The 26,840-nt window shown below is 53.9% G+C and overlaps 1 protein-coding gene across 2 annotated transcripts in view; it reads left to right on the top strand.

Moving 5' to 3' along the window:
- Positions 1-26,840, top strand: part of ERGIC1 (endoplasmic reticulum-golgi intermediate compartment 1) — a 119,751-nt gene that overhangs the window by 70,949 nt on the left and 21,962 nt on the right. For both annotated transcript variants that reach the window (XM_003134052.6, XM_013990648.2), the window contains exons 4-7: positions 2,649-2,743; positions 7,178-7,302; positions 19,143-19,247; positions 24,629-24,689. In XM_003134052.6, coding sequence (XP_003134100.4) covers positions 2,649-2,743; positions 7,178-7,302; positions 19,143-19,247; positions 24,629-24,689 — 386 coding nt within the window. The remainder of the gene's footprint in view (positions 1-2,648; positions 2,744-7,177; positions 7,303-19,142; positions 19,248-24,628; positions 24,690-26,840) is intronic.

Here is a 26,840-nt window from a genome sequence, read left to right as displayed (position 1 = left end):
GAGCCCAGGGGAGGGCAGAACGGAGTTGGCATTCCATCTAGGCCAGGTCTTGCTGGGCGACTCCGGGGGTGGGACTCACCTTCTCTGAGCCTCTGTATCCTGGTTCTAAATGAGGATCAGGACAGTTCACAGGAACAGAGGGGAGAAGGTGACTGCACCTGGGTCTGCTTGGGCCTTGCCTGGCTTACTAGGCTGGGGGGCCCAGCGATCTGAAGGCTAGGCTGAGTCCGTTGCTCTTTGGGAAGGTCTTTGGGACCCCCCTACAAGGAAGCAGGCTCCAGGTAGTTTTTGGAGCCCACCGTTTCCTGTTCATCGCCCAGCAGCTCTCACACTGAGAGCCAGGGGTACAAAGACAGGGTCTTAGTGAAAATGAGGTGCTCTTGCCCTGGCCTGACCCATTTGTTCCCAAAGAAGGGGCCATTTGCCAGGCTCTGGAATCCAATTGTTTAGAGCCAGCAATCCTTCTCTCTTTGACAGCCTGTGGACAGGACCCACAGGGCCTGATTTCTGCTTCAAAGAACCGCCACCCAGACACCTTGAGCACTGCCCCCAGCTGCCCATCAGGCCAGGCTTTAGATTCTGTGTCCTCTCCCCGTGGGGCGTTACCTGGGAATCGGAAGTGGGCTTCAGCCACCGCCATCTGGTGTCCACTCAGCCGCTCCTCAGGGATGTCCCCAAGTCACCTTGAACTTGGCACAGCCATATGGAACTCGGTACCCCCTCCTTCCCCCATAGTTCTGCTCCTCTTCCAAGGGCTCCTAACCCAGCAAATGATTTCAGAAAGAAACGTGGCAGTCCCCCTGCATCATGCCTCCCCCGACCCCCGCCCCCGCCCCGTCCATCTGTGGGTCCCTCCCTTCCCTGCATCCCCACCACGCCAGGCCAGGCCACCGTCTCCCACCGGCACCACTGCAGTGGCCTCCCAGCTCACCCTAGTGCACAATCACCCCTCTGGTCAGTCCTGAAAGCCACCGGGGGAGCCTTTCAAAGTGCCAGGCAGCTTGGGATCCCATCCGAAGGCCTCACCCTGGCCTCCGTGCCTGACCTGTCCGCTCCCCCTTCTCCGACGGCATCACAGCTACTTCCCTCTGCTCCTCACTGCCGCCAAGGTGACCTTCGTCCAGTTCCCCCAGCTTCCAGCCTCTGCACGTGCTGGCCCAAGGGCCCCCGCCCCCCACCCTTTGCTGGCACAGCATCCTCATCCTTCAGACCTGAGCTCCCATCTCCTCAAGGATGTCTTCCCAGCCCCCTCTCCCCAGAGGCCCTGCACCCTGTGGGTCCCTCCATCAAAGCGGCAATTGAGATAGGGGTAAGGGGTTTATTTAAGAAGTGAGCAGGGTCTCTCAGCTCAACAAAGGCAGGGACTGTGTCTGTCTGGTTCCTCGCTGGCTCTCTGCCTGATGGGTAGTAAGCACTCAAAACATAGCCATCGAATACTTAGCATATTGCTGGCAGGTCCCAATGTACTGCCAAGGTGTCTTGGCTGTCTTTGGAGCCACCTGCCCAACACTGTCTCCCCCCGCCCTGCCTAGACACCCATGTCCTTGTCCCTGTAAGCTGCCACCATGTTACCTTGCAAAGTAAAAGGAACTTAACAAATGCGATTACGTCAAGGGTCTTGAGCTGGGAGATGGCCTGGGTTGTCCAGGTGGGCGGCAGAGAAGCACAAGGGTCCCTCTCAGAGCAAGTTAGGAGGCCAGAGCGGAGAAGACACGGGCGGGTGGGCTTGGGAGGTGGAAGAAGGGGCTCTGAGCGAGGCCTCTAGAAGCCAAAAAAGGCAAGAAAACCGATTCCCCTCTTGGCGCTTCCAAAAGGAGGTCAGCCCCACAGACCTGTCTCAGACTTCTGACTCCCCCAAAGTATGAGATAATAAATGTGTGCTGTGTTAAACCACTAGCTCCGTGATCATTTGTCCTAACAGCCCCAGGAAAGTGATGCATGTATTAGTCTAGCTGTGTCTCAGACCTGGTGCCCATCCCAGGGCTTTGTGAAGGCTGGGACACTGAGAACGAGCCCCCAGGGACCCTCCCCCACACACACAACTTCCCAACCAGTGGGGGAGGGGAGCTCAAGACAGGAGGGAGTCAGGACTGTGAGCCTGTTGGTGCCAGGCCGTGACCCCCAGTACGGTCTTATTTCTCACTTGAGTGTTCAGAGCGCCCTGTTAACAGTGGGTAATGGGGAGTTGCCTGGTGGTCTAGTGGTTGGGATTCGGTGCTTTCACTGCTGCCGCCTGGGTTGAGTCTCTGGTCTGGGAACTGATGTGAAATCCCACATAATTAAAACAACAGCTACAGCAGTGGGTGGCGGTATCCCCATTTAACATATGGGTCCACAGAGGTGACGTTATCTGCTCGAGTTCCATAAAAAACCCCGGCGGTGTCAGCGTTGGGAAATGCACCTGACTCTGAAAGCTATGCTCTTTCCACCGTCCCCGTCCCGTCCGGTCCCCCTCTTGTCCTTGTAAGTGATAAGGCCCGCATTTGGAGAGCACCACGGAGATAGGAGCCCCGCTCCCCTGTGCCCGGCAGGTGCAGGCTTCCCCCAGACCGGAGTCCTGGTTCTCCCAGCGAAGTGTCCCTGGCTGTCCGCTGCAGCCGCGATGGATGCCCCCATCTCAACGAGGCTTCTGTCCTTGTCTCCCTCAGCGTGAACGAGCTCTACGTCGATGACCCGGACAAGGATAGCGGGGGCAAAATTGACGTCAGCCTGAACATCAGTCTACCCAATTTGCACTGCGAGTGTGAGTATCGCCAGCCTCCCTCTGCTCCGACAAGACACCTCCCCTAGACAGTGCTGTGTGTGCAGAAATGGCGAGATAACCAGGACAAGGGGACGGCAAGCTGCAAAACAGGCAGCAGGAAACTCTCCCCAGTGGAGCGGGGCAGGGGGAAGATGTGCTCAGATGTTCCTGTGCACACACACAAGAAACTGCTAACAGAGGTGACCTCTGGAGAGCAGCCATGTAGGTGTGGGGGCGTCTCTAGGGTCAAGTTCCCAAGAAGCAGAGGCTCCATTTGTGGCAGGTGATTTATGGAGAGGGGGCTGTCAGGAGGAACCTGCAAGGGCACGAAGGAGGTGGCAGGAGCGGCAGAGCTGTGTGTTGGGCTGAGGTCTAATTGCAGCCTGATCCCAAGGGGAGCCGGGGCGTGTCAATGACACCATCGTTTGTCCCGCCTGGTAGCAAGGAGGCTGGCTGTTAGGCATATCCTTGGCTGACGGCTGCAGGGTGGTGTGCTGGGAGGGTTGGGGGTCATCCCAAGGCAAGAGGACCTCCAACCAGCCCAGAGTGGTCACTTGGAAAAGGGTACAGCCCTGAGCTGGTAGCAGCCATGGGAAACTTCCTTATTCACTTCCTCCATTGTGTGTCTCTGTGGTTGGGTTGGTTGGTTGTTTCTCATTTGCTCCAGCCAAACAAATGAATTCCCTGTACAAAGCAAAGCCCACTGGGAGTCTGCTTTGGAGTCAGATTCTGCTCCTCTGCCTACTCAAGGTGACCTGGCTAAGGTGACCTCTCCGAGTCTCAGTTTCCTCAGCCGCGAAATGGGCACAGGGCTCTCTTGCTTGAGGTTGTTGGGAGGATCGGGTGAGCTGGTTCCTAGAGTCGGTAACGAGTGGCCTGGGTTTCCAGCTGTCCCTCTGCCCAGGCTGGCTCAGACCTCCTGCAGGCCCTTCTCCTCCCTGCCTCCCCTCCCCTCACCCCCGCCTTCCCACTGCAGGGCGGAAGGCTGGGTGGGTCTGCGGCAGAGGTAGGCAGAGGCAGGCCTGTTACTGCTTTTGGTGAGAATTACATCACCATTTTGAGCCCACGGTGGGCCCCAAGCCAGAGAACCTATTGAAATAGGTTGGTTTTATTTTTATTTTCTCTCTTTCTCTTGGAAAAATAATTCCTCTGGCAGCTTCCCATTCAGGAACTGGTCATGTCCTCTGGAACAAGGAACTGTTTAGGCCAGAGGACTGGGGCCAGTGGGGGCGGGCAGGGAAGGAGGGAAGGGACGTGGTTCCAGGCTCCATCCCAACTCTGGTGGCCACCCAGAAGGGGCTGGGTGGCCTCAAGCTGGTGGCTGCGCCAGCCCAGCAGGCCCTGCCCACCCCAGCAGGAGCCCGCACCTGGGCTTTTCTTTAAGAGAACTTCAAGTTTTTATCATAGGAAAAAAAAATGCATGCTCATCATTGTACCTTTGGAAAATCTGGAGCAGCAGAGAGAGAAGAAATTGCCCATAATTCCACCCCCACGACAGCGTCAGTTGACATTTGACGCCGTTCCGTCCCATCGACCTTCCCTTCCGTGCGTTTCTAAACATGGCTGAGCTCATGCTGCCTGTGCAATCTCGTATCCTGCTTTTAAAAATAATGTTTTTCTGTTACACAGCTAATACAGGGATACATTTTTTTATCTTTAAAAATGATACATGTTCAACATACAGAAATATAGAAAGAAAAAAGTACAAGAAGCACACAGGCCTCCCAGCAAGCCGTCGACCCCAGAGGAAGCCTCTGTTAGCAGCTGGGACCCCTTCCCCCAACCCCGGGAATGTGTCTTTCTGTCTGTCTGCAAACATAAGTCATGTTTGGTTTTTTGTTTTGTTTTGTTTTTTGTTGTTTTTTTTTCCTTTTTATATAATTGGGGACTCAGTTACAGGAGACTTTTCTGGGGTGTCTTGTTTTTTCCATTTACATCTTGGAGCCACTCTTCTATTACTCATAATACTAGTTAAATAATAACCACAGCTGCCGCTTATTCAGCTATTACTCCAGGTTGGGCCCTGTCTTGAGTCCTTTAGCTGTATTAGTGCTTAAGATGAGAGCTGTTCTAGCAGAGGGGCCAAAGGGTGTGGGCTCTGGATCCAGACTCTGTGGGTTCCAATCCAAGCGCCATTGTTTCTTAGCTGGGAGATCTCAAGCAAGTAACCTACCTCTCTGTGCCTCAGTGTCCCCCAGTAAAAGATGGGCCTGATAATATTACCTATTCCATAGGAATGGCCAGATGGTTCCTTCTTATGGAAAAGGCACTTGAGGGGTTCCTGTTGTGGCTCAGCTATAACAAACCCGACAGGTATCCATGAGGATGTGGGTTCCATCCTTGGCCCCACTCAGTGGCTTAATGATCCGGAGTTGCTGTAACCTGTGGTGTAAATATAAGAAGCAGCTCAGATCTGGCATTGCCGTGGCTGCGACATAGACCAGCAGCTGCAGCTCCAATTGGACCCCTAGCCTGGGAACTTCCACAGGCCTTGAGTATGGCCCTAAAAATACAATACATATATTGTTCATTCAATATGTATGAAAAGAAAAGGCACTTGGAAGAGTATCTAACCCCTAGTCAGTTCTGTTTTTAATTTTTTGAAATCCTAATCCTCATGTTTTTATCCTGATCAAGCCCAGGATAGAGCAAGAAACCGAAGCACAGAAAGGTTGGGTAACTTGCTCGAGGTGCCACAGCCAGTAGGGGTGGAGCCAGGAACATAGACAGGATAGCCCCAGAGCCCACTCTGAGCTGCCTCTCCCCACATCTGGCTTTAGCTCCTTCCTCCGACCCACTGTACAGCAGTCCAGAGGGGGCCAGGCCACTGACCAGTCCCCTGCTGACAGGCAGTTGGGTTGCTTCCAGTTGTCACCACTTCCAATAAGGTTGCCCTGAGACTTGAGCCTCTGTCCAGACGTGTGTGTGTGTGTGTCTGTGTCTATGTATCTGTGTCTGCAGGACGGCTCCTGGGGGCAGAACTGCTGAGTCAAATGGGGACCTGCTTGCATTTCTTGTCGTTATTGTAGCATCACCATTTCCCACGCACAACAGACCAGGGAGCCTTGGGGGGTTTTGGGTTTTTTTGTTTTGTTTTGTTTTGTTTGTCTATTTGTCTTTTTAGGGTCACACCCACCGCATATGGAGGGTCCCAGGCCAGGGGTTGAATCAGAGCTGTAGCCGCCAACCACAGCCACAGCAACACAGGATCTGAGCCGCATCTGCGACCTACACCACAGCTCACAGCAACACCAGATCCTTAACCTGCCGAGCAAGGCCAGGGATCGAACCGTCATCCTCAGGGATGCTAGTCGGGTTTAACTGCTGAGCCACACAGGAACTCCAAGAAGCCTCATTTTTCATGGTGCATCCCTCCCCCTTCTGTGGACAGACCGTCTGTGTCCTTTCATCCCCGTTGAGGAATAGCGGCTTCTTCCTTTTTGTCCCTTTTCCAATTTTCGCTGAAAATTGCTTCCAGCTATTCCTTCTCTGTATTGCAGCCTGTTTCCTAGTGCTCCATTCAGGGAAATCTCTGCATGTCAGAGTTGCCAGCCTTCCCTCCACCCCCTGCCGCCCCCACATGCCCCTTGGACCATCTCAGGGAACACAGTCGGCCTGGGACTGCCCATTCCGCAGATTGGGAAGCCAAGTCGCAGTAGGTGATGGAGCGTCCCATCAGCGTCAGGACCAGGACTCCAGGCCCCAGGTTTCCCATTTAGTGCCCTGAGGAACCGAGAAAAGGGCCCACACTCGGGGAGGGCAGGGCAGGGCCTGGAGGAATGGAGGCTGGGGAAAGGATGCTGTGAATGCAGGACCGCTTGAGCCTGAAGGACGCCCCGGCAACCCAGGGACTGAGGCAGAGGAAGTGCTGACATTTATAAAGTACTTGCCACCTCCTGAGCGTCAGGCCCTGGGCGAGCATTCTCGACACGTATTAATTATTGGATCCTCCTGACTCTCCAAGGAAGCTTTTTAATGATTATCACCTCTCCACTTACAGAGGAAAAAAGCCAAGGCATCAGGAGGTTTAGTGCCTCAGCCAAGGTTGCAAGGCAGCTAAAAGGCAGGGCCAGGATCGAGGTGACCTTCTGAGCCTGCCCCTCGCCGGCTTCCCCGCAGCCTCGCATCTAGCAGAGTCCTCACCCCTGCGCCCTGCAGCCCTCCATCCGTGGACCCCTTAGCTGCTGCCTCCCCTGACTCTCCCCGGTTCCTTTCCAGCCGGCAGTGGCGGGGGACAGGAATGCTGTGTGCACACTTTCGGTCCAGCCATCAGTTTCTCCTCCTCCTCTGCTGGCTGACACTCGGGCCCTAGACTGTGAGCTCCTGGAGGGCCGGGGGGGGGGGGGGGGCCCCCGCCTGTCCCAGTCCCAAGGGGAGGGGGCCGGTCCCTTTTCTCTGAGTGTTTGTGACGCTTCTCCCCCTCGGCTCCTGCAGTGGTCGGGCTGGACATCCAGGATGAGATGGGCAGGCACGAAGTGGGCCACATCGACAACTCCATGAAGATCCCGCTCAACGACGGGGTGGGCTGCCGCTTCGAGGGGCAGTTCAGCATCAACAAGGTACGGAGACCCTGCCCGGCCCCCTCTCACCTGCTCCCCACCCCCTGCCTCCCCTTCCACCCTGGAAAGTGGATGGCAGGGCTGTGTGCCCACTCGCCCTCCCCCTCTCCCTGCGACAGAGCCCTAACAAGCTGGGGACCAGCGCCCAGGCGCCTGGCTCTTCCTGCTGCGAGTCTGGGTGGGAGTTCAGGTTCCCTGAGGTGTGGCGCTCCCGCTGGCTGGTTCAGGAAGGAGCTCCTCTTCTCCTCCACACAGAAGGAGAAGACAGGGGGATTGGCAGCCCTGAGCCCCAGTGTGCATCCTGCCTGGGGTACCCCCTCTTGGCCAAGCAGAGCCCTCCAAGTCGCTTCACCCGTCTTCACCTCCGCGGCACACCTTTGGGCTGAAGACGTGATGACAGTAATACTGTAGTGATGTTAGTGACTCTGCAAAGTTCACATGGTGATTAAATGAGCTACTACACAGTCATTCATTCAGAAACCTTGTATCAAGCACCTTCCACGGGTGGGTTCTTGGCTCCGGCAAGGCATGGACTAGGTGGGGGGCATTCCTGGGCTGGTAGGGCTTCCGTTCTGGTGGAGGGAGGCAGACAGTGGGCAAACTAAAAATGTTTCAGTGGGTGGTGAGGGCTGCGATGAGGAGTAAAGCAGGGGGGGAGTGACGGTGGGTTTGGAAGAACCTGGTCGGCTCCAAAGGACCATTTAGGTATTGCTGGGGTTTTGTCGCTAGAATCAGGAACTTCAGATCCCAAATCCAGAGTATGAGAGGCGTACACTTGGGAGACCCAGGGAAGCCTGGCAGGGGCCAGCACCCTTTTCACCTTTTTTTTTTTTTTTTTTTAATTTGTCTTTTTAGGGCCACACCCTCGGCATGTGGAGGTTCCCAGGCTAGGGGTTGAATTGGAGCTGTAGCAGCCGGCCTATGCCACAGCCACAGCAACGTGGGATCCAAGCTGCATCTGCGACCTACACCACAGCTCAGGGCAACGCCAGATTCTTAACCCACCGAGCAAGGCCAGGGATTGAACCTGCATCCTCACGGATACTAGTCAGATTCATTTCCACTGAGCCACGACAGGAACTGCTCAGCTCTTTTTATGTGTTATCACAGTGGAGCGTCTCAGCAACCCTGTGCGGGCGTGATTTTACAGATGAGGAAACCCAGAGAGGTTCAGTATCAGCCAGGGTTGCACAGCTCTCCCATGCCCCACAGCGCTTCTTCCTGGCTGCAGCCAGACTGAGCCACTGGCTTCTGCTTGCCCTCCTGTAGCCTCTGCACAGATGCCCTTCCTCGAATCCCCGACAGGTTGCGGACTCACTGGCCACATCCAAACCAAAGCCAAGTTACCTCTGCCCTGTATGGCATCCAGATCCACCAGAGCCCATATCAAAAGACCAGGAGTCCAGATTTCTGGCTTTTAGAAGTCAGAGGCTGTGGAGTCTCACTGGAAACATCTGGGCCAGAGTCTCACTGGAAACATCGATCTGGAGCTGAAGACCCCTTTAGACAGAGAGGGCCCCCCCCGCCCCCGGCAGTCCCCACCGGCTGGCTTCGAGGCTCGGCCCAGGACTTGGGATCGCTGTACCTGTCTCTCTCTTTCTCTCTCTCCGGGGGTCCCTCCATGCGGATTTCTTCCACGACAGCTTGGGGCGCCTTGAAGTGCTAAAGTGGAAACTATTGTTTCTGCCACGTTTTATGGGAGTTACCTGCCGGCCCAGGTTCCATGTGGGAGGGGACTACCCAATGGCATGGGTGCCGGCAGGGTGTGGTTCATGGGGGCTCTCTCTGCTGATTAGCTACCCACACAGGGTCTTTGCTGTGCCCCCTGATTTGGCTTTATGGTGCTTGTGATGGGAGCCATTTGAAGATTTGGGGGATTTTTTTTTTTTTTTTTTTTTGGCCATGCCCACAGCATGCAGAAGTTCCCAGGCCAGGGATGGAACCCATGCCACAGCAGTGACCTGAGCCACAACAGTGGCAACACCTGATCCTTAACCCCCTGAACCACCAGGGAACTCCAAAGATTTTAAGCAGGAAAGCAATGCAGGAGTTCCTGTCATGGCTCAGTGGTAACGAACCTGACTAGTATTCATGAGGACATGGTTTGATCCCTGGCCTCACTCAGTGGGTTAAGGATCTCATGGTGTTGCCATGAGCTGTGGTGTAGGTCACACATGTGGCTCAGATCTGGCGTTGCTATGGCTGTGGCGTAGGCCAGCAGCTGCAGCTCCCGTTGGACCCCTAGCCTGGGAATTTTAATATGCTGTGGGTGTGGTCTTAAAAAGACAAAAAAAAAAAAAAAAAAAGAGAGAGAGAGAGAGAGGGAAAGAAAAAGAAAAGCAATGCAGTCAGACTTATGCTTTAGAACTATACTATCCAATAGAGTAGCCACAGTTCCATTTGAGTTCACCAACTCAGTCAAATTCAGTCCCTTAATCTCACTAGCCATATTCAAGAGCTGCATAGCCACATGTGGCTAGTGGCTACCATATTATGGCAGTTATGAAACATTGCCATCATCAGGGAAAGTTCTGGACAGCCAGCTTTAGAAAGATCACTCTGGCATCTCTCTGTGTGGGGGCCAAGAGCAGAGGTCATGGGCAAAACTTGTGGCAGTGGCCTTGGAGGGAAGGGTCCAGGTTAGGGGGGGTGGAGCCAACAAGACTTACTGGCCACTTGGCTGTGAGTGGTAAGGGCAAGAATGGAATCAAAGACGCCTCTTAGGTTTTTGTCTTGACAACCACTTGGTCCCATTTCCTAGATGTGGAAGCTTGGGAAAGCATGGATTCTCTGGGAGGGGAGCCTGGGCCTCAGCCATTCAATTCTGGACACATTTCATTTGGGATTCCCCTTGAAGATGTTAAACTGTGGAGCTTCTGTTGTGACTCAGCAGTCCCAAATTCAGCTAGCATCCCAGAGGATGCGGGTTTGATCCTTGGCCTCGATCAGTGGGTTAAGGACCCTGCATTGCCACTAGGTGGTGTAGGTTGCAGATGTGGCTAGGATCTGGTGTGGTTGTGGCTGTGGTGTAGGCCCGCAGCTGCAGCTCCAATTCAACCCCTAGCCTGGGAACTTCCATAGGCCACAAGCGTGGCCCTGAAAAGCAAAATAAAAAAAAGTTACATTGGAAGTTGAAGAGGTGCTTCTGGAGTTCAGGAGAGAGCCCAGGGCTGGCGATGTAAACGTGGGAGGCATCTGTGAATAGGTGACGTTGGCCATCGTAGGTCTACACCAGAACTACTCAAAGTAGAGGCCCCAGACCAGCAGCATCAGCATCACCCAGAACTTGTTACAAGTGCAGATCCTCAGGCCCCGCTTCAGCCCTGTTGAATCCGTGTTATACCAAGCTCTCCATCCTGATGCCACTCATGTGTGAGGACCCCTGGTCTAAACTCGATTGCCTGGGGAGAGGTGTAGAATGCTGTCCTAAACCTGGGGTTCACAGACACCCCAGGGAGGGCAGATCAAATTCAAGGTCTGCGAACATGGATGGCGGGGGAGGGGGGCGGATGACGTGTTTATTTTTATGAAGCCCTGACTCTGAGTTAGGGTTCTCGTCTGTGATTTAGGCAACAAACAATGGTGGCATTAGCAGCACCCACGACCTTGTCACCAGTAGAAATTGCCAGTATTTATATCATGGGAACACTGTCACAGATCCTTTCAAGATACCGTTTACATTGTTCGAAGTTTTGAAATTATAGTAACCAGGTCTTGTTATTTGCTGCATTAATAAAGAAGCATATGCTGATCTTTGATTTATTTTAATTACTGCTTAAAATGTCATTTCTTTCCTCTGGGATCCTATGTATTTTATGCATTCAAAACATTTTAAGCATTTAGGAATTCCTGCTGTGGTGCAGTAGGTTAAGAATCAGACCGCGGGGAGTTCCCGTCGTGGCGCAGTGGTTAATGAACCCAACTAGGATTCATTAACAACGATGTGGGTTTGATCCCTGGCCTTGCTTAGGGGGTTAAGGATCCAGCGTTACCGTGAGCTGTGGTGTAGGTCGCGGATGTGGCTCAGGTGTGGCATTGCAGTGACTGTGGCATAGGTCGGCGGCTATAGCTCCGATTTGACCCTTAGCCCGGGAACTTCCATATGCCGTGGGTGCGGCCCTAAAAAAAAGTGGCTCAGGTTGCTGTGGAGGTGCAGGTTCTATCCCTGGCCGGGCACAGTGGGTTAAAAGGATCCTGTGTTGCCACAGCTTCAGCCTAGGTCGTAGCTGGGTCTTGGATTAAGTCTCTGGCCCAGAAACTTCCATATGCCTGGGTGCGGCCATAAAAGAAATTTTTTAAAGCATTTAAAACATAGGTGTCACCAGACTGGCAAAGGGTCTGTGGCACCAAAAATGTAAGAACCTAAGATTTTTTTTTTTTTTTTTTTGTCTTTTTGTCTTTTTAGGGCCACACCCACGGCATATGGAGGTTCTCAGAGCTATAGCCACAGGCCACAGCCACAACAACGCCAGATCTGAGCCGAGTCTGCGACCTACACCACAGCTCACGGTAACGCTGGATCCTTAACCCCCTAAGCAAGGCCAGGGATCGAACGAGCGAGGCCTGGGATCGAACCCGCAACCTCATGGTTCCTAGTCGGATTTGTTTCTACTGCGCCACGACGGGAACCTAAGATCTTGAGAAGGATGTGATTTGAGGAGTGATTTCTGGTGCACGCCAGGGTTTAGAAGTGGGGACGGGAGGTAGAAGGAGCAGCCAGATGGGTAGGAGGAAAGCAGGGCTAGTGCCACCAGACTGGGGTGGACCACTGGCCCTCTACAGCAGGGAAAGCTCAGCAGGGGGGCAAGCATGGGCTGCTGCACAGCCAGGTCCTTGGGGTGCAGGCCGCCGTGGAGGGCGGGCCTTGGAGATGAGGAAGGCATGCTGCAGGGAGGCGGGGGCACTGGTGGTGGGCCAGGCTCTCACTTTGCCTCTGGTGTCCTCTCTCTGCCCTCTTCTGTGTACCCGGATTGCTGCAGCTCCCCCATAGGTCTCATTGTCATGGATGCTACAGGGGGCCCCCTGACCGCCCCTCCCCTTGTGGTCCTTCTGTTGCTCTTGACCGTTTCACTTCCCGACTTCTTTGGACCGTGGCCCCGGCCCCCACCCCAGCTCATTAACTCTTATGTCCTTCTCTTTTTTTTTTTTTTTGTCTTTTGTTGTTGTTGTTGTTGCTATCTCTTGGGCCGCTTCCGCGGCATATGGAGGTTCCCAGGCTAGGGGTTGAATCGGAGCTATAGCCACCGGCCTACGCCAGAGCCACAGCAACGTGGGATCCGAGCCGCATCTGCAACCTACACCACAGCTCACGGCAACGCCGGATCTTTGACCCACTGAGCAAGGGCAGGGACCGAACCCGCGACCTCATGGTTCCTAGTCGGATTCGTTAACCACTGCGCCACGACGGGAACTCCCATGTCCTTCTCTTGAATGGCTACAGTGTCTTGACTCCACACTTAGTACAAGAAAAACAGCCGTGGTCCCTGCCCTTGGTGGCACTAAGGGTCTATTATGGGGTGACAGGTAAATACTCAAGCCAATGTGTAATTTAGGTTTTTTTTTTTTCCTTAAAGTATAGGTGATTCACAGTGTTGCATTAATTTCTGTTGTACAGTGTAGTGACCCAGTCATACATAGTTATACATTCTTTTTTTTTTTTTTCCACTTTTTAGGGCCACACTTGTGGCATATGGAGGTTTCCAGGCTAGGGGTCGAATCGGAGCCACAGCTGCCGGCCACAGCCACGGTCACAGTCACAGCCACAGCAACACCAGATCTGAGCCACATCTGCGACTACAGCACAGCTCACGGCAACGCCGGATCCTTAACCCACTGAGCGAGGCCAGGGATCGAACCCGCAACCCTATGGTTCCTAGTCAAATTTGTTTCCACTGCACCACGACGGGAATGCCCATTCTTTTTCTCATACTGTCTTCCATCACGTTCTATCCCAAGAGATTGGATCTACCTGAGGTGTACAGTAGGACCTCATTGCTTATCCATTCTAAATGCAATAGTTTCCATCTATCAACCCCAAACTCCCTGTCCCTCCCACTCCCTCCCCCCCTTCCTCTTGGCAACCACAAATCTGTCCTCCATTGTCTGTGACTCTTTCTGTTCTGTAGAAAGGTTCATCTGTGCCGTAGTTTAGAGTCCACACATTAAGTGATCTCATGTGGTCTTTGACTTTCTCTTTCTGGCTGACTTCCCTTAGTATGAGAATCTCTAGTTGCATCCATGTTGCTGCAAATGGCATTATTTCCTTCTCCGATGTGTGATTTGAAGCATCTGGGAAGAGAAGGAAGGGGGCGTTCAGTGGGGATAAAGGAGGAGAAGAGATAAGATCATAAGAGAGGGGGTTGAAAGATGCTTCAATATGAATAGACACAAACCTCCCAATGGTGGGGGCCTCCCCTGCTGGGGGTGGGATTCCCCTGGGTTAAACAGATGCACGCCCCAGATGGGGAACAGGAGGGACTGCGTTTACTCAGCACCCAGTCTGGGATGGGCACAGGAGAGACAGGGTGACCACCTGGAGGGTAGCCCAGCGCCATTCCCTCCCCAGCCTGGCAGACATGCCCAAGGCTGCAGGTGGCTCCCCTCAGACAGGCACCCGTGAGGCCCCTCGCTGGCTCTGGCTGGATTGGAACTTGCTCTTTGGAGTCAGACCAGTGGTCAAGAATCCTGGCAATGAGGAGTTCCCGTTGTGGCGCAGCAGTTAACAAATCCAACTAGGAACGATGAGGTTGCGGGTTTGATCCCTGGCCTTGATCCCTGATCCTTGGGTTAAGGATCTGGCGTTGCTGTGAGCTGTGGTGTAGGTCACAGAGGAGGCTCGGATCCCAAGTTGCTGTGGCGCTGGTGTAGGCCAGTGGCTACAGCTCCGATTAGACCCCTAGCCTGGGAACTCCATGTGCCACAGGAGTGGCCCTAGAAAAGGCAAAAAGACAAAAAAAAAAAAAAAAAAAAAAAAAAGAATCCTGGCAGTGATGCTCACTGGGTACATGACTGGGCAGTTAAGCCTCTCTGAGCCTTAGTTTCCTCATCTGTAAAATGGGAATAATGACACTGCCCTCCCTGGCTGTGAGACGTGAACAAATGAAAATCCGCAAAGCACGTGTCACGGTGGCGACGGGACAAGCCTTGGTGCCCTTCCCCGGCCGGCCTTATTTCACATCAGTGGGGGTGTCCATGAGCTCATCAGCTGCCACCTGCATCACTCAGGTGCAAGTGTCCTCATAAAAGGGCTGGCTGACATCCGAGAAGCTGGTCTGTCTTCTCTGGTCAGGGGAGTGCTGGAATTCTAGGAAAGGGTCACAAAGGTTGCCACTTTTTGGGTTCTCACTGACCCTTTGCTGTATGAAATACTCACTTAGTCCTTGCAACTCCCTGAAGAAACAGGCTTGGGGGATTAAGTGATATGCTCAAGGGCCAGCAATCAGGATTTGAACACAGGCCGCCTGACACCAGGACCCCTGCTCAGTCTCCCAAGCCCCTGCTCATTGCTGCTTCTAGCCAGCATCTGTCACACATCTGCTCAGTCCAGGTCACAGCTCAGGGCAGCCTCTGCGCCCCCACCCCTACCCGTGGAGGATTAAGGGTCCGTGCCTTTCCGGAGCTCTCCGTCAGGGGGCACTCAGATGACAAAGCCAGCGTGATGACGGGCAAGGTCAGCAGCCACCACCCCCCACCGCCGTATCTTCCAGCATCAGGCTCCAACTTGCCCCATGGCCCCGTTATCCATCCATCAGGAAGTCAGCCAGCAACCAGACGTCAGAGTTCACATGTTTTGAGCTGCACCAGCAGCCCCCAGCAGGCTCCCAGCAGCCCAGACGCCTCGTTTAATCACGCAACACCCCCCCCACCCCCCGCCAGGAGGGAGACAGGATGGGCCAGAGTTTGGGGCCCATCTATATGTTTTTAAAACCCATCAGAGATGCTGACGTAGGTTCCTAAGTCACAGCTCTAAAAGCGTCGTCTTTTCTGTCTTCAGCCCAGCGCGTGCTGGCATGAGTCAGCCACCTGTGATGGATTCCGAGCCGAGGGGGAGCGGGTCGCTGAGTCACAGCCTCGCGGGGCAGCAGCGGGTGGCAGATACGCGGCAGCCAGCCTCCTTGACTCACTTAATTCTGGGAGCGTGAGGCCCAGGCTCCAAACCCAGTTCTGAACTCTGCCCACAGCCTTGTCCACAGGAGGCCCCATGTCACTGCATAGACACCCTCTGAAGGACACAGGCTGAATGCTATTGGTTTCTGACTTCTGGGGGCCATAGGCAATGGGGACTTTAGTTCTGACTCTCCCGCACGAATTTCTTTAAAAAATTTTTTTTTATTGGCAGGTAGTGGATTTACAATGTTGTGTTCATTTCTGCTGTACAGCACACAATTCAGTTATATATAGATATACGCTCTTTAAAAATATTATTTTCCATTATGCTTTATCAGAGGACATTGAATATAGTTCTCTGTGCCACACAGAAGGATCTTGTTTATCCCCTCCATGTGTCATTGCTCGCATCTGCTAACCCCAGCCTCCCCCCTCCAACCCCGCCTGCCCCCCAGCAACCACAAGTCTGTTCTCTATGTCTGTGAGTCTGTTTCTGTTTTATAGATAGGTTCATTTGTGCCATATTTTAGATTCCACATATAAGTGATAGCAGATGGGATTTGTCTTTCTCTGTCTGACTCATTTCACTTAATACGATCATCTCTAGTGGCATCTATATTGCTGTCGATGGCATTATTGCGTTCTTTTCTATGGCTGAGTAGTATTCCATTGCATATGTGTGCCGCATCTTAATCCATTCCACTTTCGATGGACATTTGGGTTGTTTCCATATCTTGGCTATTGTATCACATGAATTTTTTATAGTGAAAATATATCCAGGTGTGATTTATATAAGTAAAAATGAAATTAAAAGTATTTTTACAGTTCAGTGGGGTTTTCCCCATACCCTGCCCATGTACATGCTTATTCCCGCTTCCAGCAAGGTCCTTCTCTCTTGGCTCAAACATGTTCATCCTGTGAACCCAACCCAGGAACACCTGCCATCAGCTTTGTAGTCATCACCTTTTTTAATCCTCTCATAACCCTTTCTGGGCGTTATCCCCATTTTGCAAATGGGGAAGCTGAGGCATAGACTGGTTACTGCTTGCCCAAGGCCACCCAGCCAGGGAGTGAAGCTGGACTGGAGTGTGTGCACGGCCCTCAGCAGCTACTCTACAGGCAGCTGGCCCCCCTGAAGTGGGCAGTGCTGGCCCCCCAGGGAGATCTCCCCAAGCTATTGTTCCTGTTTACCCCAGACCCAGCAGTTGCCCCCTCCTCCAAGCTCCCTGGGCCCAGGGCCCAGGCACCATTCAGCCCATGGCAGACTTGACTGTGAGCGCGCTGTCAACGCTGGTACCTCCCAAGTCCGTCCAAAGCTCAGGCCCTAATAAAGGCAGGCATATTCTTGCAGGAGCCCACAGCTTTCTGCTTGAGACAGGCATGCTTACAAAATAAGTGGACGCCAGTGGGCTGCTGGATGCTAAGCCATCAGCCATATTCCCTCCTCTAGCACAGCTCACTAAATTTTGGTTGAGCTGGAATAAAATAAGCCTCGAGTTTTTCAGTGTGGCAGTCGGGACCTTTGCTAAACAGCCCCACTTCCCTCTTTATTTCCTGCTGCAACCACTCCCGCAGGTATCTCTTTTACTTGGGGTTTGATAAAACCAAACTCTTTTCGTTCCTTATAAACGCCCACCCACTGGGCAGGTTCTGAGCGCCACACTTCTTCATGCTGTTCCCTCTGCCCAAATGCCATTCCCCCTATTCCTGAGTAATGCAGACTTCTCTTCAGAGCCTAAGCGCAGGGTGTTCTTTCCCCTGAGAAGCCCTCCCTGAACATCCCCCGCTGAGTCGGGGCCCTGCCCCCTGGCTCCCGCAGTCTTTGCATCCTTCTGGTCCAGTGTGGGTCACTCAGTCCCATTTTCTGTTCCAAGTCAGTGCCACGGGAGGCCAGGGGTTCATCCAGGGCCAGGCTCTGGGTCCCCTGGGTCACCTCCCCAAGCCTGGCACCTCCTGAAGGGCTGGCTCTACGTGGCCCTCAGCCCAGGGCCGCTGAGGTAAATGGCCACAATTTTGATGTGTGACTTTATTAGCAAGTTGTGTCACTGCTCTGAGCCTCCGTTTCCTTTTCTGGAAAATGGGAATTACCAGTTGCCAAAGCTGAACGTACTGTCTTAAGGATTCACATCCCTCACTCATTCATTCGTCCAGCACACATTAATTAGGCACCTGCTCTGGGACAGGGTCTGGGGAATACAGCATCAAATCAGAAAAAACCCTACCAGTCTAGAGCTTACACTCTCGTGGGAGGAGACAGATGAAAACAAAGGGAGGCTAGAGAGGGGCGGGTGATGCTGAGCACTTGAAGGGCTTGGAAGATGGGGGTCAGCGGGGCCCCAGAACGGAGGCCTGAGGGAGGGGGAGCCACGTGGTGGCGGGTTCCAGGAAGAGGGTGTGGGCACAGAGGCCTGGAGTGGGACCATGCTGGCACCGTTCTGTGCAGCAGGCAGGCCAGCGTGGCCAAAGGGAGTGACAGAGGAGGACATGAGGATATGGCTTCAGCTCAACAGAACGGAAGCCTTGGAGTTCCCGTCATTGCTCAATGGAAATGAATCCGACTGGCATCCATGAGGATGCAGGCTCCATCCCTGGCTTCGCTCAGTGGGTTAAGGATCCAGTGCTGCTGTGAGCTGTGGTGTGGGTCTCAACGTAGCTCGGTTCTGGTGTTGCTGTGGCTGTGGCGTAGGCCAGTGGCTACAGCTCCGATTTGACCCCTAGCCTGGGAACCTCCATATGCCCTGGTATGGCCCCAAAAATTAAAAAAAAATAAAAAGAAAAACAGAATGGAAGCCTTGGAGGGTCCTGAGCACAGGAGTGGTGGGTTCAAACGTCAGGTTCAAGACCCCCCACTGGCAAAAAAAAAAAAAAAAAAAAAAAGGTCCCGTCGTGGCGCAGTGGTTAACAAATCCGACTTAGGAACCATGGGGTTGCGGGGTTCGACCCCTGCCCTTGCTCAGTGGGTTGATGATCCAGCGTTGCCGTGAGCTGTGGGGTAAGTTGCAGACACGGCTCGGATCCTGCGTTGCTGTGGCTGTGGCGGAGGCTGGAGGCTACAGCTCTGATTCGACCCCTAGCCTGGGAACCTCCATATGCCGTGGAAGCAGCCCAAGAAATGGCAAAAAGACAAAAAAAAAAAAAAAAGACCCCACTGGCCACTGTTGTGGAAAGGCCTGGGGGCGCCAAGCCAGGCGCCCAGTAAGGAGGCTGCCGCCAAGTTCAGTCCGGGGTCAGATGCTGGAGCTGACAGCATTTCCTCTGCGAGGCCTCAAGACCCAGGAAGGAAAGGAGGCGGCTGCAGCCTTGCCTTCAAGCATCCGCAGTCTAGGGTGAAGGGACAGATTTGGGTGGGCGATGGTGTTGATTTGGAATTGGAGGAGGCGTCATTAGTCTACAGGCCTAACGGTCATTCCCCAACCCCCAGGGGGCAAACAGGCGGGAGTTGATGACGGGCGGCTGCCTTTTTGAGCCTTGGTCTCTTGCCAGCTGCTGTGTTGGGCACTTCACAGGCATCCTCTCACCCACGGCCCTGGCAGCCCCCTCGGGTAGCCACCGTTACCACCCCCTTGCTACAGGTGAGGAGCCCAAGGCTCAGGGCAGTGGCTCCTGCAGAGGCTCATGGTGGGGACATGGCCAAGCTGGGATCCAAACCCAGAGCTGCCCGACCCCCGGGTGAATCCCTGCTCCCCACCCCCTGGGGCAGCCACCCAACTCCTGAAACTTGTGTCTCTCCCCAGGTCCCAGGCAACTTCCACGTGTCCACACACAGTGCCACAGCCCAGCCACCGAACCCGGACATGACCCATGTCATCCACAAGCTCTCTTTTGGGGACACGCTGCAGGTGAGCGGGGCACACTCAAGGTGGCATGGGCTGGGGGTGGGCGTTCAGTGGCCACATCACCATCCTTCTGTCCTCCCTGGGCACAGACAGATGCCCTCCAGGGGAGGTCACACCCTTTGAGCCTCTGCTCCATCAAACGACCCCCCAGGGACTCTGAGCGTGCAGCTGTCTTGTAATCAGCGCTGCGCTAAACTTGAAACAGAGGCTGGAGACCCGGACCTGCGGAAAGGGACTGGCTGTCATGAGCAGGTACCAAGCGCTGGTGCTTTCTCTGTGCCAGGGCAGCCTCATGCGAGAGGAGGGACCCCCCTTCTCCGTCTTCCAGACCTGGCACTGGGCCTGGAGAAGCCATTTGTCCAGAGTCCCCGGCAGGTGTCTGACGGCAGCCCAGCGCCCCTGACTCGGAGTGAAGGAAGTGTCTGAGGGTCGTGTGGTGATCCCGATGGCCAGGGCCTGCCGGGTGTGGCCGGCCTGACAGTTGCCTCCCTGTGGCAGCAGACACTGACTGCCTGACCTCTACTGGCTGCAGGCAGGGGACAGCCACGTTCACTCACTGTAGCACTGCCCGTGCCACAGTGCAGAGGGGAATGAGGGGGACTCAGGAGGGGGAGGAACCATTCCTGGCACAAGCCTTGCTTGATGAGAAGCCTGTTTCCTGGTTGAGGCTGCTCGATGGGTGCCCTCCAGGCATGGGGATGTGCCCGTGGGGGCCCATCGGCCGCAAGTGCATGCACACGTCCCTTATGTGAGCGCGCACGTCTGCTCAGACTCCCACGCACACTCAACCGACGCACACTGAGAGGTGCGCCCTGACCTAGGCGTGCTGTATGTGCACCCTGAAACCACCCAACACACACACACACACACACACACACACACACACACACACACACAGGGCTGTGACATCCTTATAATCCTTCCCCACACCAGTCCACTCATCCCTGCACACACACACACTGTCCAGAGATACACACAGACCCACCTGGGCTGGGACATCTCACATACAGACCCACGTGCACACAGAGGCAGGCACTGTCCCCCTCGCAGGTCCACAGACAGCAAGGATGCTGACGCTGGTTGAACGATGTGTGGGTCAAGCACGGTACTTCACAGCACGCTCCTCTTTCACTTTCTCAGCAGCCACAGTGGTAGAGACTATGCATGGTCCCCATTTTGCAGATGAGGAAACTGAGGAGGTGCAGCCTGGTGCAGAGCCCGGTCCAAATCCAGAGTCTGCAGGGACCGTCTCCTGGGCGCTCTCACTTCCTTTCTTCTTTGTGGCTCGAGTTCCTTGTTTTTCTTCTGTTGTTGTGTTTTGGCCACACCCATGGCATGAGGGAGTTCCTGGGCCAGGGATCGAACTCCCACCACGGCAGTGACAACACCGGATCCTTAGTCACCGGAGCCACCAGGGAACTCCTTGCTCGTGCTTCTTTCCCGGGGGCACCTTGTGCCCAACCCGAATGGCTCCTTCATCATCTTCCCAGTCCCTTTGGAGGCTCCAGAGGTTTTTCTCTTGGGGGCAGGGCTTAGGAGCAGAGAGGGCCCGGACTCCCCGGGCCAGACTCATTGTGCGAAGTACGGCCGCGTTAGGACTGTGGACTCACTTCCTGCAGGTGATTTCACACGGGCTTCACGCCCACACCCTCCCCATCTCTCCATCCAGAGGACTATTGTGTGCAGCTTCCCCAGCCTGCCCTTCTAGCTTCAAATCCTGCGCTTAACTAGTTATGTGACCTTGGACAAATTATTTCTTCTTCTTTTTTTTGCTTTTTAGGGCCTCACTTGGGGCATATGGAAATTCCCAGGCTAGGGGTTGAATCGGAGCTGTAGCTGCCGGCCTACACCACAGCCATAACAACTCAGGATCTGAGCCATGCCTGCGACCCTCACCATAGCTCACAGCAACGCCGGATCCTTAACCCACTGAACGAGATCAGGGATCGAACCATATCCTCATGGATTACTAGTCAGGCTCCTAACCCACTGAGTCACAACGGGCACTCCCAAATTATTTATTCTTGCTAAGCCTCAGTTACCTCATCTGTAGAATGGGGGCAATCATTGTACACATGGGATTGTGGTGGAGATAAAGTGAGTTAATGCACGTGATGCTCTTAGAACACTTGCCTGCCACAGAGTAAGTGGTCAGTGAGATGAGCTCTGATGATTGTTGGACCAGGCCCTGCGGATACGATGCTGCCAGTCCACAGGGACTCACATGGCCATGGGGGAGACAGACGTGGGCTGCTCACCACCCCAGTGAGATAGGAGCAGACAAACCACAGGCAGGCCAGGACCTTCCAGATACGAGCATTGGGCAGCACCCCAGCTGCCTTCGCACTCACCAGCTTGGCAGATGCTCAACACAACGGGGGGAGGCAGGCACGGTGACTCCCGGTGTACACACGGGGACACAGAGACCAGAGGCCCAGCCCAGGGCCACGCAGCTCACAGGCAGCACCACCAGAATCCAAACCTCGCCTTGGCAGCTCACCACGTTCCTTCCTCGTGGGAACCTTTCACCCCCGCAGCCTGCACTGAAACCTGTGCTTTGTCACCTGGAGAGCAGCGTCCCAGATGGTGCCTTGTTGAACCCTCCCAGAAACTCTCTCAAGGATGTTAGGTGACATTTCTTTTCCCGGAGGAGGAGGCGGGGTCAGGGAGGTTCAGGAACTTGCCCCAAGCCATGCGGCTCGTAAACCAGCTGTATCTGGCCCCAGGTCTGCCTTGACTGCGCCTCATGTAGTCATGGATTCATTGGACCCTCTGAGAATTTCTGCTCTGCACCAGGCTCTGTGCCAGGCCCTGGGGTAACAGCGATGGATAAACCATCCAGGATTCTTGCCCTCGAGTGAAGAAGAGATTAAATGTAAACAAGCCTGACCGCCAGGACAAGAGAGGCATAGGATTCTGGGCAGTGACATGAAAGAGATGGGGGCAGGGTCCTCCCCTAGCCTGGGAAGTGAGGGAGGGCTTCCCTGAGGTGACATCTGAGCCAAGCCCTGAGCAGAGAGAAGGATTTGGCCAAGCACAGGACAGGGAGGTCTCACAAGCAGGGGCATCTTGCATATCACCCCTCTCTGAGGACACCCACACTCTATATGACACATCCAACCAGTTGTTTTCACAGAAAAGCCCCTCAGTGGAGTTCCCATCATGGCTCAGGGGTAATGAACCTGACTAGCATCCATGAGGACACAGGTTCAATCCCTGGCCTCGCTCAGTGGGTTAAGGATCCAGCATTGCTGTGAGCTGTGGTATAGGTCGCAGAAGTGGTTTAGATCACCCGTGTTGCGGTGGCTGTGGTGTAGGCCTGCAACTGGAGCTCCAATTTGACCCCTAGCCTGGGAACTTCCATATGCAACCCTAAAAAGCAAAAGAAGGAAGGACGGAAAAAGAAAAAAGACCCTCAAGGTCACTTTCAGAAAAAATGGATCAGCAAGTGTCCATGACATCAGAATGGCCTTCTGAATGTGCGATCCCAGAAGTGTCCACCTGGAGTGGGGAGCAGGGAGCTGGGTTTTAGGTGGAGCCGGAGACCCCGGTTAGATTTAGGAAAGCAGCAGCTGACGGGGGCAGGTTGGTGTCATAGAAAATGCATGGTGAAGACTGGCCCTGAGGCAAGGCTGCAGTAGGGAGGTGAGGGAAGGGCTGGCCAAGGCCAAGGCCGGGGGCAGGGGGCGAAGAGGGAAGGAGGCATGGGCCAGTCTTGCACGGCTGTCTGCCTTCACAGATCAGGGCAGTAGCAGCCTTCCTTCCACTCGGTCCTTAGGGTGGAAATAGGATTTTTTTTTTTAATGTAAAACACTTAGCTGAGGGTCCATCTATCCATCCATCATCCAGTCAACAGATGTATCCTGAGCACCTACTCTGTGCTGAGTGTCACACACATCAGCAGGGACGAGCATGGTCCCCACCCATGTGGAGGGTACAGTCTAGAGGAGAGGATGGAAATGCATCAAATAATTATACCAATGAATGTGAGCTAAAACCCTGACATGCAACGATGTGAGGGAATATTCTTTTTTTTTTTTTTTTTGGTATTTTCTAGGGCTGCTCCCATGGCAAATGGAGGTTCCTAGGCTGGGGGTCCAATCAGAGCTGTAGCCGCCGGCCTACACCACAACCACAGCAACGCAGGATCCGAGCCACGTCTTCAACCTACACCACAGCTCACGGCAACGCGGGATCCTTAACCCACTGAGCAAGGCCAGGGACCGAACCGGCAACCTCATGGCCTCTGGTTGGATTCGTTAACCACTGTGCCACGACGGGAACTCCAAGGGAATATTCTAGTACTCCAGTCTCCACAACTACTGCCCGCTTGGGTTAGAAACCACGTCTTTAGACAGTCAATCCCAAGGCAGCAATGGACCTACTTTTCTTGGGCTTGTTGAGAGTGTGCAGTTCTATTAAGTGCTTGATAAACATCAGCCACCTGAGACCAGGATCCGGGGTCAGGTCACCCATCAGGGGGTCAGGTCACTGCAGGAGCCGTTTCCCTCCTGCCTCTCTGATGTCTTTCCTTCCCACGCCTCACCCCCTTTCTCTCTAGGGCCGCACGGGCCCTGTTTCTGTCTCCAAACTCACACGTTTGCGCATACTGCTTGCCTGATTAACTTCCCTGTTTCCCACAGGTCTCGGTGTCAGTGGAAGCCCTCCAGGATGTCTAGCTTGGCAGCCCCTAGTGACATGCTCAGGAGGACAGGCCCCACGTACCGGGCATCCTTTGTCCTGCTTTAGATCATCCTTGGGAGTGACCTGGTTTCTTGTTGTCCCCAGAGGAGAAGGAGGATGTGGCCTTCAGTCCCTGCCAGGGGGACACAGCCAGGCCGACTGCTGGGAGCGGCGTCTTCCCAACTGCTCTCTGGTCCCCACAGCAGACAGGGTGGGAGGCCAGCAGCCCTGGGTCTTCTATCCGAGGGCAGGAAGTGGGGTGTAGTCCTCAGGAGGGGCATGCGGTCAGCCTCCCCTTGATGTGAATTTTCTGTGTCTTAATGAGAAGAGCCCCAGGCTTGAGGGTAGACAGACCTGAATTCAGAGTGCGATTCAGCCAGTTATTAGCTGCAGGATGCTGAACAAATTTTGATGCTTCTCCAAGCCTTGGTTTGCTCTTCTGTACAATGGGGCCATAGTCCACTGTTTGGGGCATTAAATGTGATGACACTAGGTATCTGGGATGTAGTGGCACATAGTGAGTGCTCAAGATGGGAAGCAAGCTAGTGCCTCCTGCAAGAGAGACCGTGCTGGGTCCCCGTTTTACCCATGGGTCAGATTCTTAAACCAGATGGCACCTGGCTGTTCCCACACAGCCAGGGCCAGGCCTGGAGGTGGTGGCATTCTGGGGTTGGTGCCTCACTGTGCTTCTTTCTCCACAGGTGCAGAACATCCATGGAGCTTTCAATGCTCTCGGGGGAGCAGACAGACTCACCTCCAACCGTAGGTATCCCCTGCCTACACTGGAAAGAGCCCTGTGCCCTGGGATTCCCAGTGTTGCAGGGGGATGGGGGAATGGGGACATGTGTTTATCAAGTCCTCGCTGTAAGCCAGAATTTTTTTTTTTTTTTTTTACCTTTTTAGGGCTGCACCTATAGCATATGGAGGTTCCCAGGCTAGGGGTCAAATCACAGCTATAGCTGCCGACCTACATCACAGCCACAGCAACGCCAGATCCGAGCCACGTCTACGTGCGACCTACACCACAGCTCATGGCAGATCCTTAACCCACTGAGCAAGGCCAGGGATCCAACCCACATCCTCATGGAGCCAGGTCGGATTTGTTAACCCCTGAGCCACGATGGGAACTCCAGCCAGACTCTTAACGCGTCTTTCCCACAGCTAGTCTGTGAGGAGTGGAATTACCCCCATCTTACAGAGAAGGGAAGAAAAGTGACTTGTCTGGGGAAGGGGCAGCGCGGGAAGGAGTATGTGGCAGCCCTGGGCACATCGGCAGTGCCCCATGAATGCCGCCTGTTATTGTTGTCACTACTGCCATATAATTGCGCTTGGTGGAGACAATGGCCCTAGATCCCACGGGGAGCAATGACAGAGCCAGAATTCATCCTGGCTCCCAGTGGCACCGAGAGAACAGGGTTGTGGGTGGCTCAGCCGGGTCTGGCCACCTGGGCGGCCCCCACCTCACCCTTTCCTCCTGCTCGAGCCCCTCCCACCCACGGCGGCCCCGCCCCAACACCGCTCCCGCCCCAGCTCTCCAGCGCCTCGGCCCTGTCTTTACACACGGGCAGAAGAGCCTGCACACCTACACACCCGTGCACACACACACGGAGCCTTTTGCACAGAGTGGGCCTGGGAGGTCTGTCTGCTCGAGCAGATCCACCCCCTGGTCCTGCAGGACAGGTTACCAAGACTTTTCTTATTTCCTCACCTGAGCTCACCTTTTCAGCCATATCTTTTTTTTTCTTTTTACAGCCACGCCTGTGGCATATTGAAATTCCCAGGCTAGGGGTCAAATCAGAACTGCAGATGGCAGCTTATGCCACAGCCCCAGCAATGCCAGATCTGAGCCACATCTGCGATCATAGCCACAGCTTGTGGCAATTCTGGATCCTTAACCCATTGAGCGAGGCTAGGGATCCAACGTACATCCTCACAGAGACAGCGTCTAGTCCTTAACCTGCTGAGCCACAACAGGAACTCCATTCGGCCATAAGTTTTCAATCATTTCTTAAAATATATTTACAGGCAGAGATACTGTGGGTTTGGTTCTAGGCCATCTCAGTGAAGTGAATAACAGTAAAGCAGCTAGTTGTGTGATTTTTTTGGTTTCCCAGTGCATGGAAAATTTATGGTCACACTATACGACAGTGCATTAAGTGTGCAACAGCATTATATCTTCAAAAACAATGTAAATACCTTAATTTTAAAATACTTTTAGGAGTTCCTGTTGTGGGACTAGTACCCATGAGGATGCAGGTTCGATCTCTGGCCTCAGTGGGTTAAGGATTTGGTGTTGCTGTGACTGTGGTGTAGGCCGGCAGCTGCAGCTCCAACTGGACCCCTAGCCTGGGAGCTTCCGTATGCCGTGGTTCGGCCCTAAAAAGACTAAAAATTAAAATAAATTAAAATTCTTTAAGAGTTCCCTGGTAGCTCAGCAGGTTAAGGACCTTGGCCTGCTGTGGCTCCAGGCGCTACTGTAGCAGGGGTTTGATCCCTGGCCCAAGAACTTCTGAATGCCATGGGTACGGCCAAAAGAATTTTTACAAAGAGAGACCCCCTTTAAAACATGTTTAAAATAATGAAAATACTTTAGGGAGTTCCCTAGTGGCCTCGTGGTTAGGATTGGCATTTTTTGCCACTAGGGCCCATGTTCAGTCCCTAGTCTGGAAACTGAGATCCCACATCAAGCCGCTGCATGCCATAGCAAAAAAAAAAAGAGTGAATAAAATAAAAATAATACTTTATTGCTGGAAAATTCCAGTCATCATCTCACAGCACAGAGTTGCCTCAGACCTTTAATTTGGCAAAACAAAACAAAAAACCAAACACACACATACCTTTGATGCGCGAGAAAGCAAAGCAATAAAACCGGGTATGCCGCCTGTACTCTCTAACAGCCCAGCATGGAATTAG

This window comes from Sus scrofa, chromosome 16 (assembly GCF_000003025.6).
Source record: "Sus scrofa isolate TJ Tabasco breed Duroc chromosome 16, Sscrofa11.1, whole genome shotgun sequence".
NCBI lineage: Eukaryota > Metazoa > Chordata > Mammalia > Artiodactyla > Suidae > Sus > Sus scrofa.
Note: the sequence above shows the minus strand (reverse complement) of the source record. Positions and strands in the feature narration are given on the sequence as shown.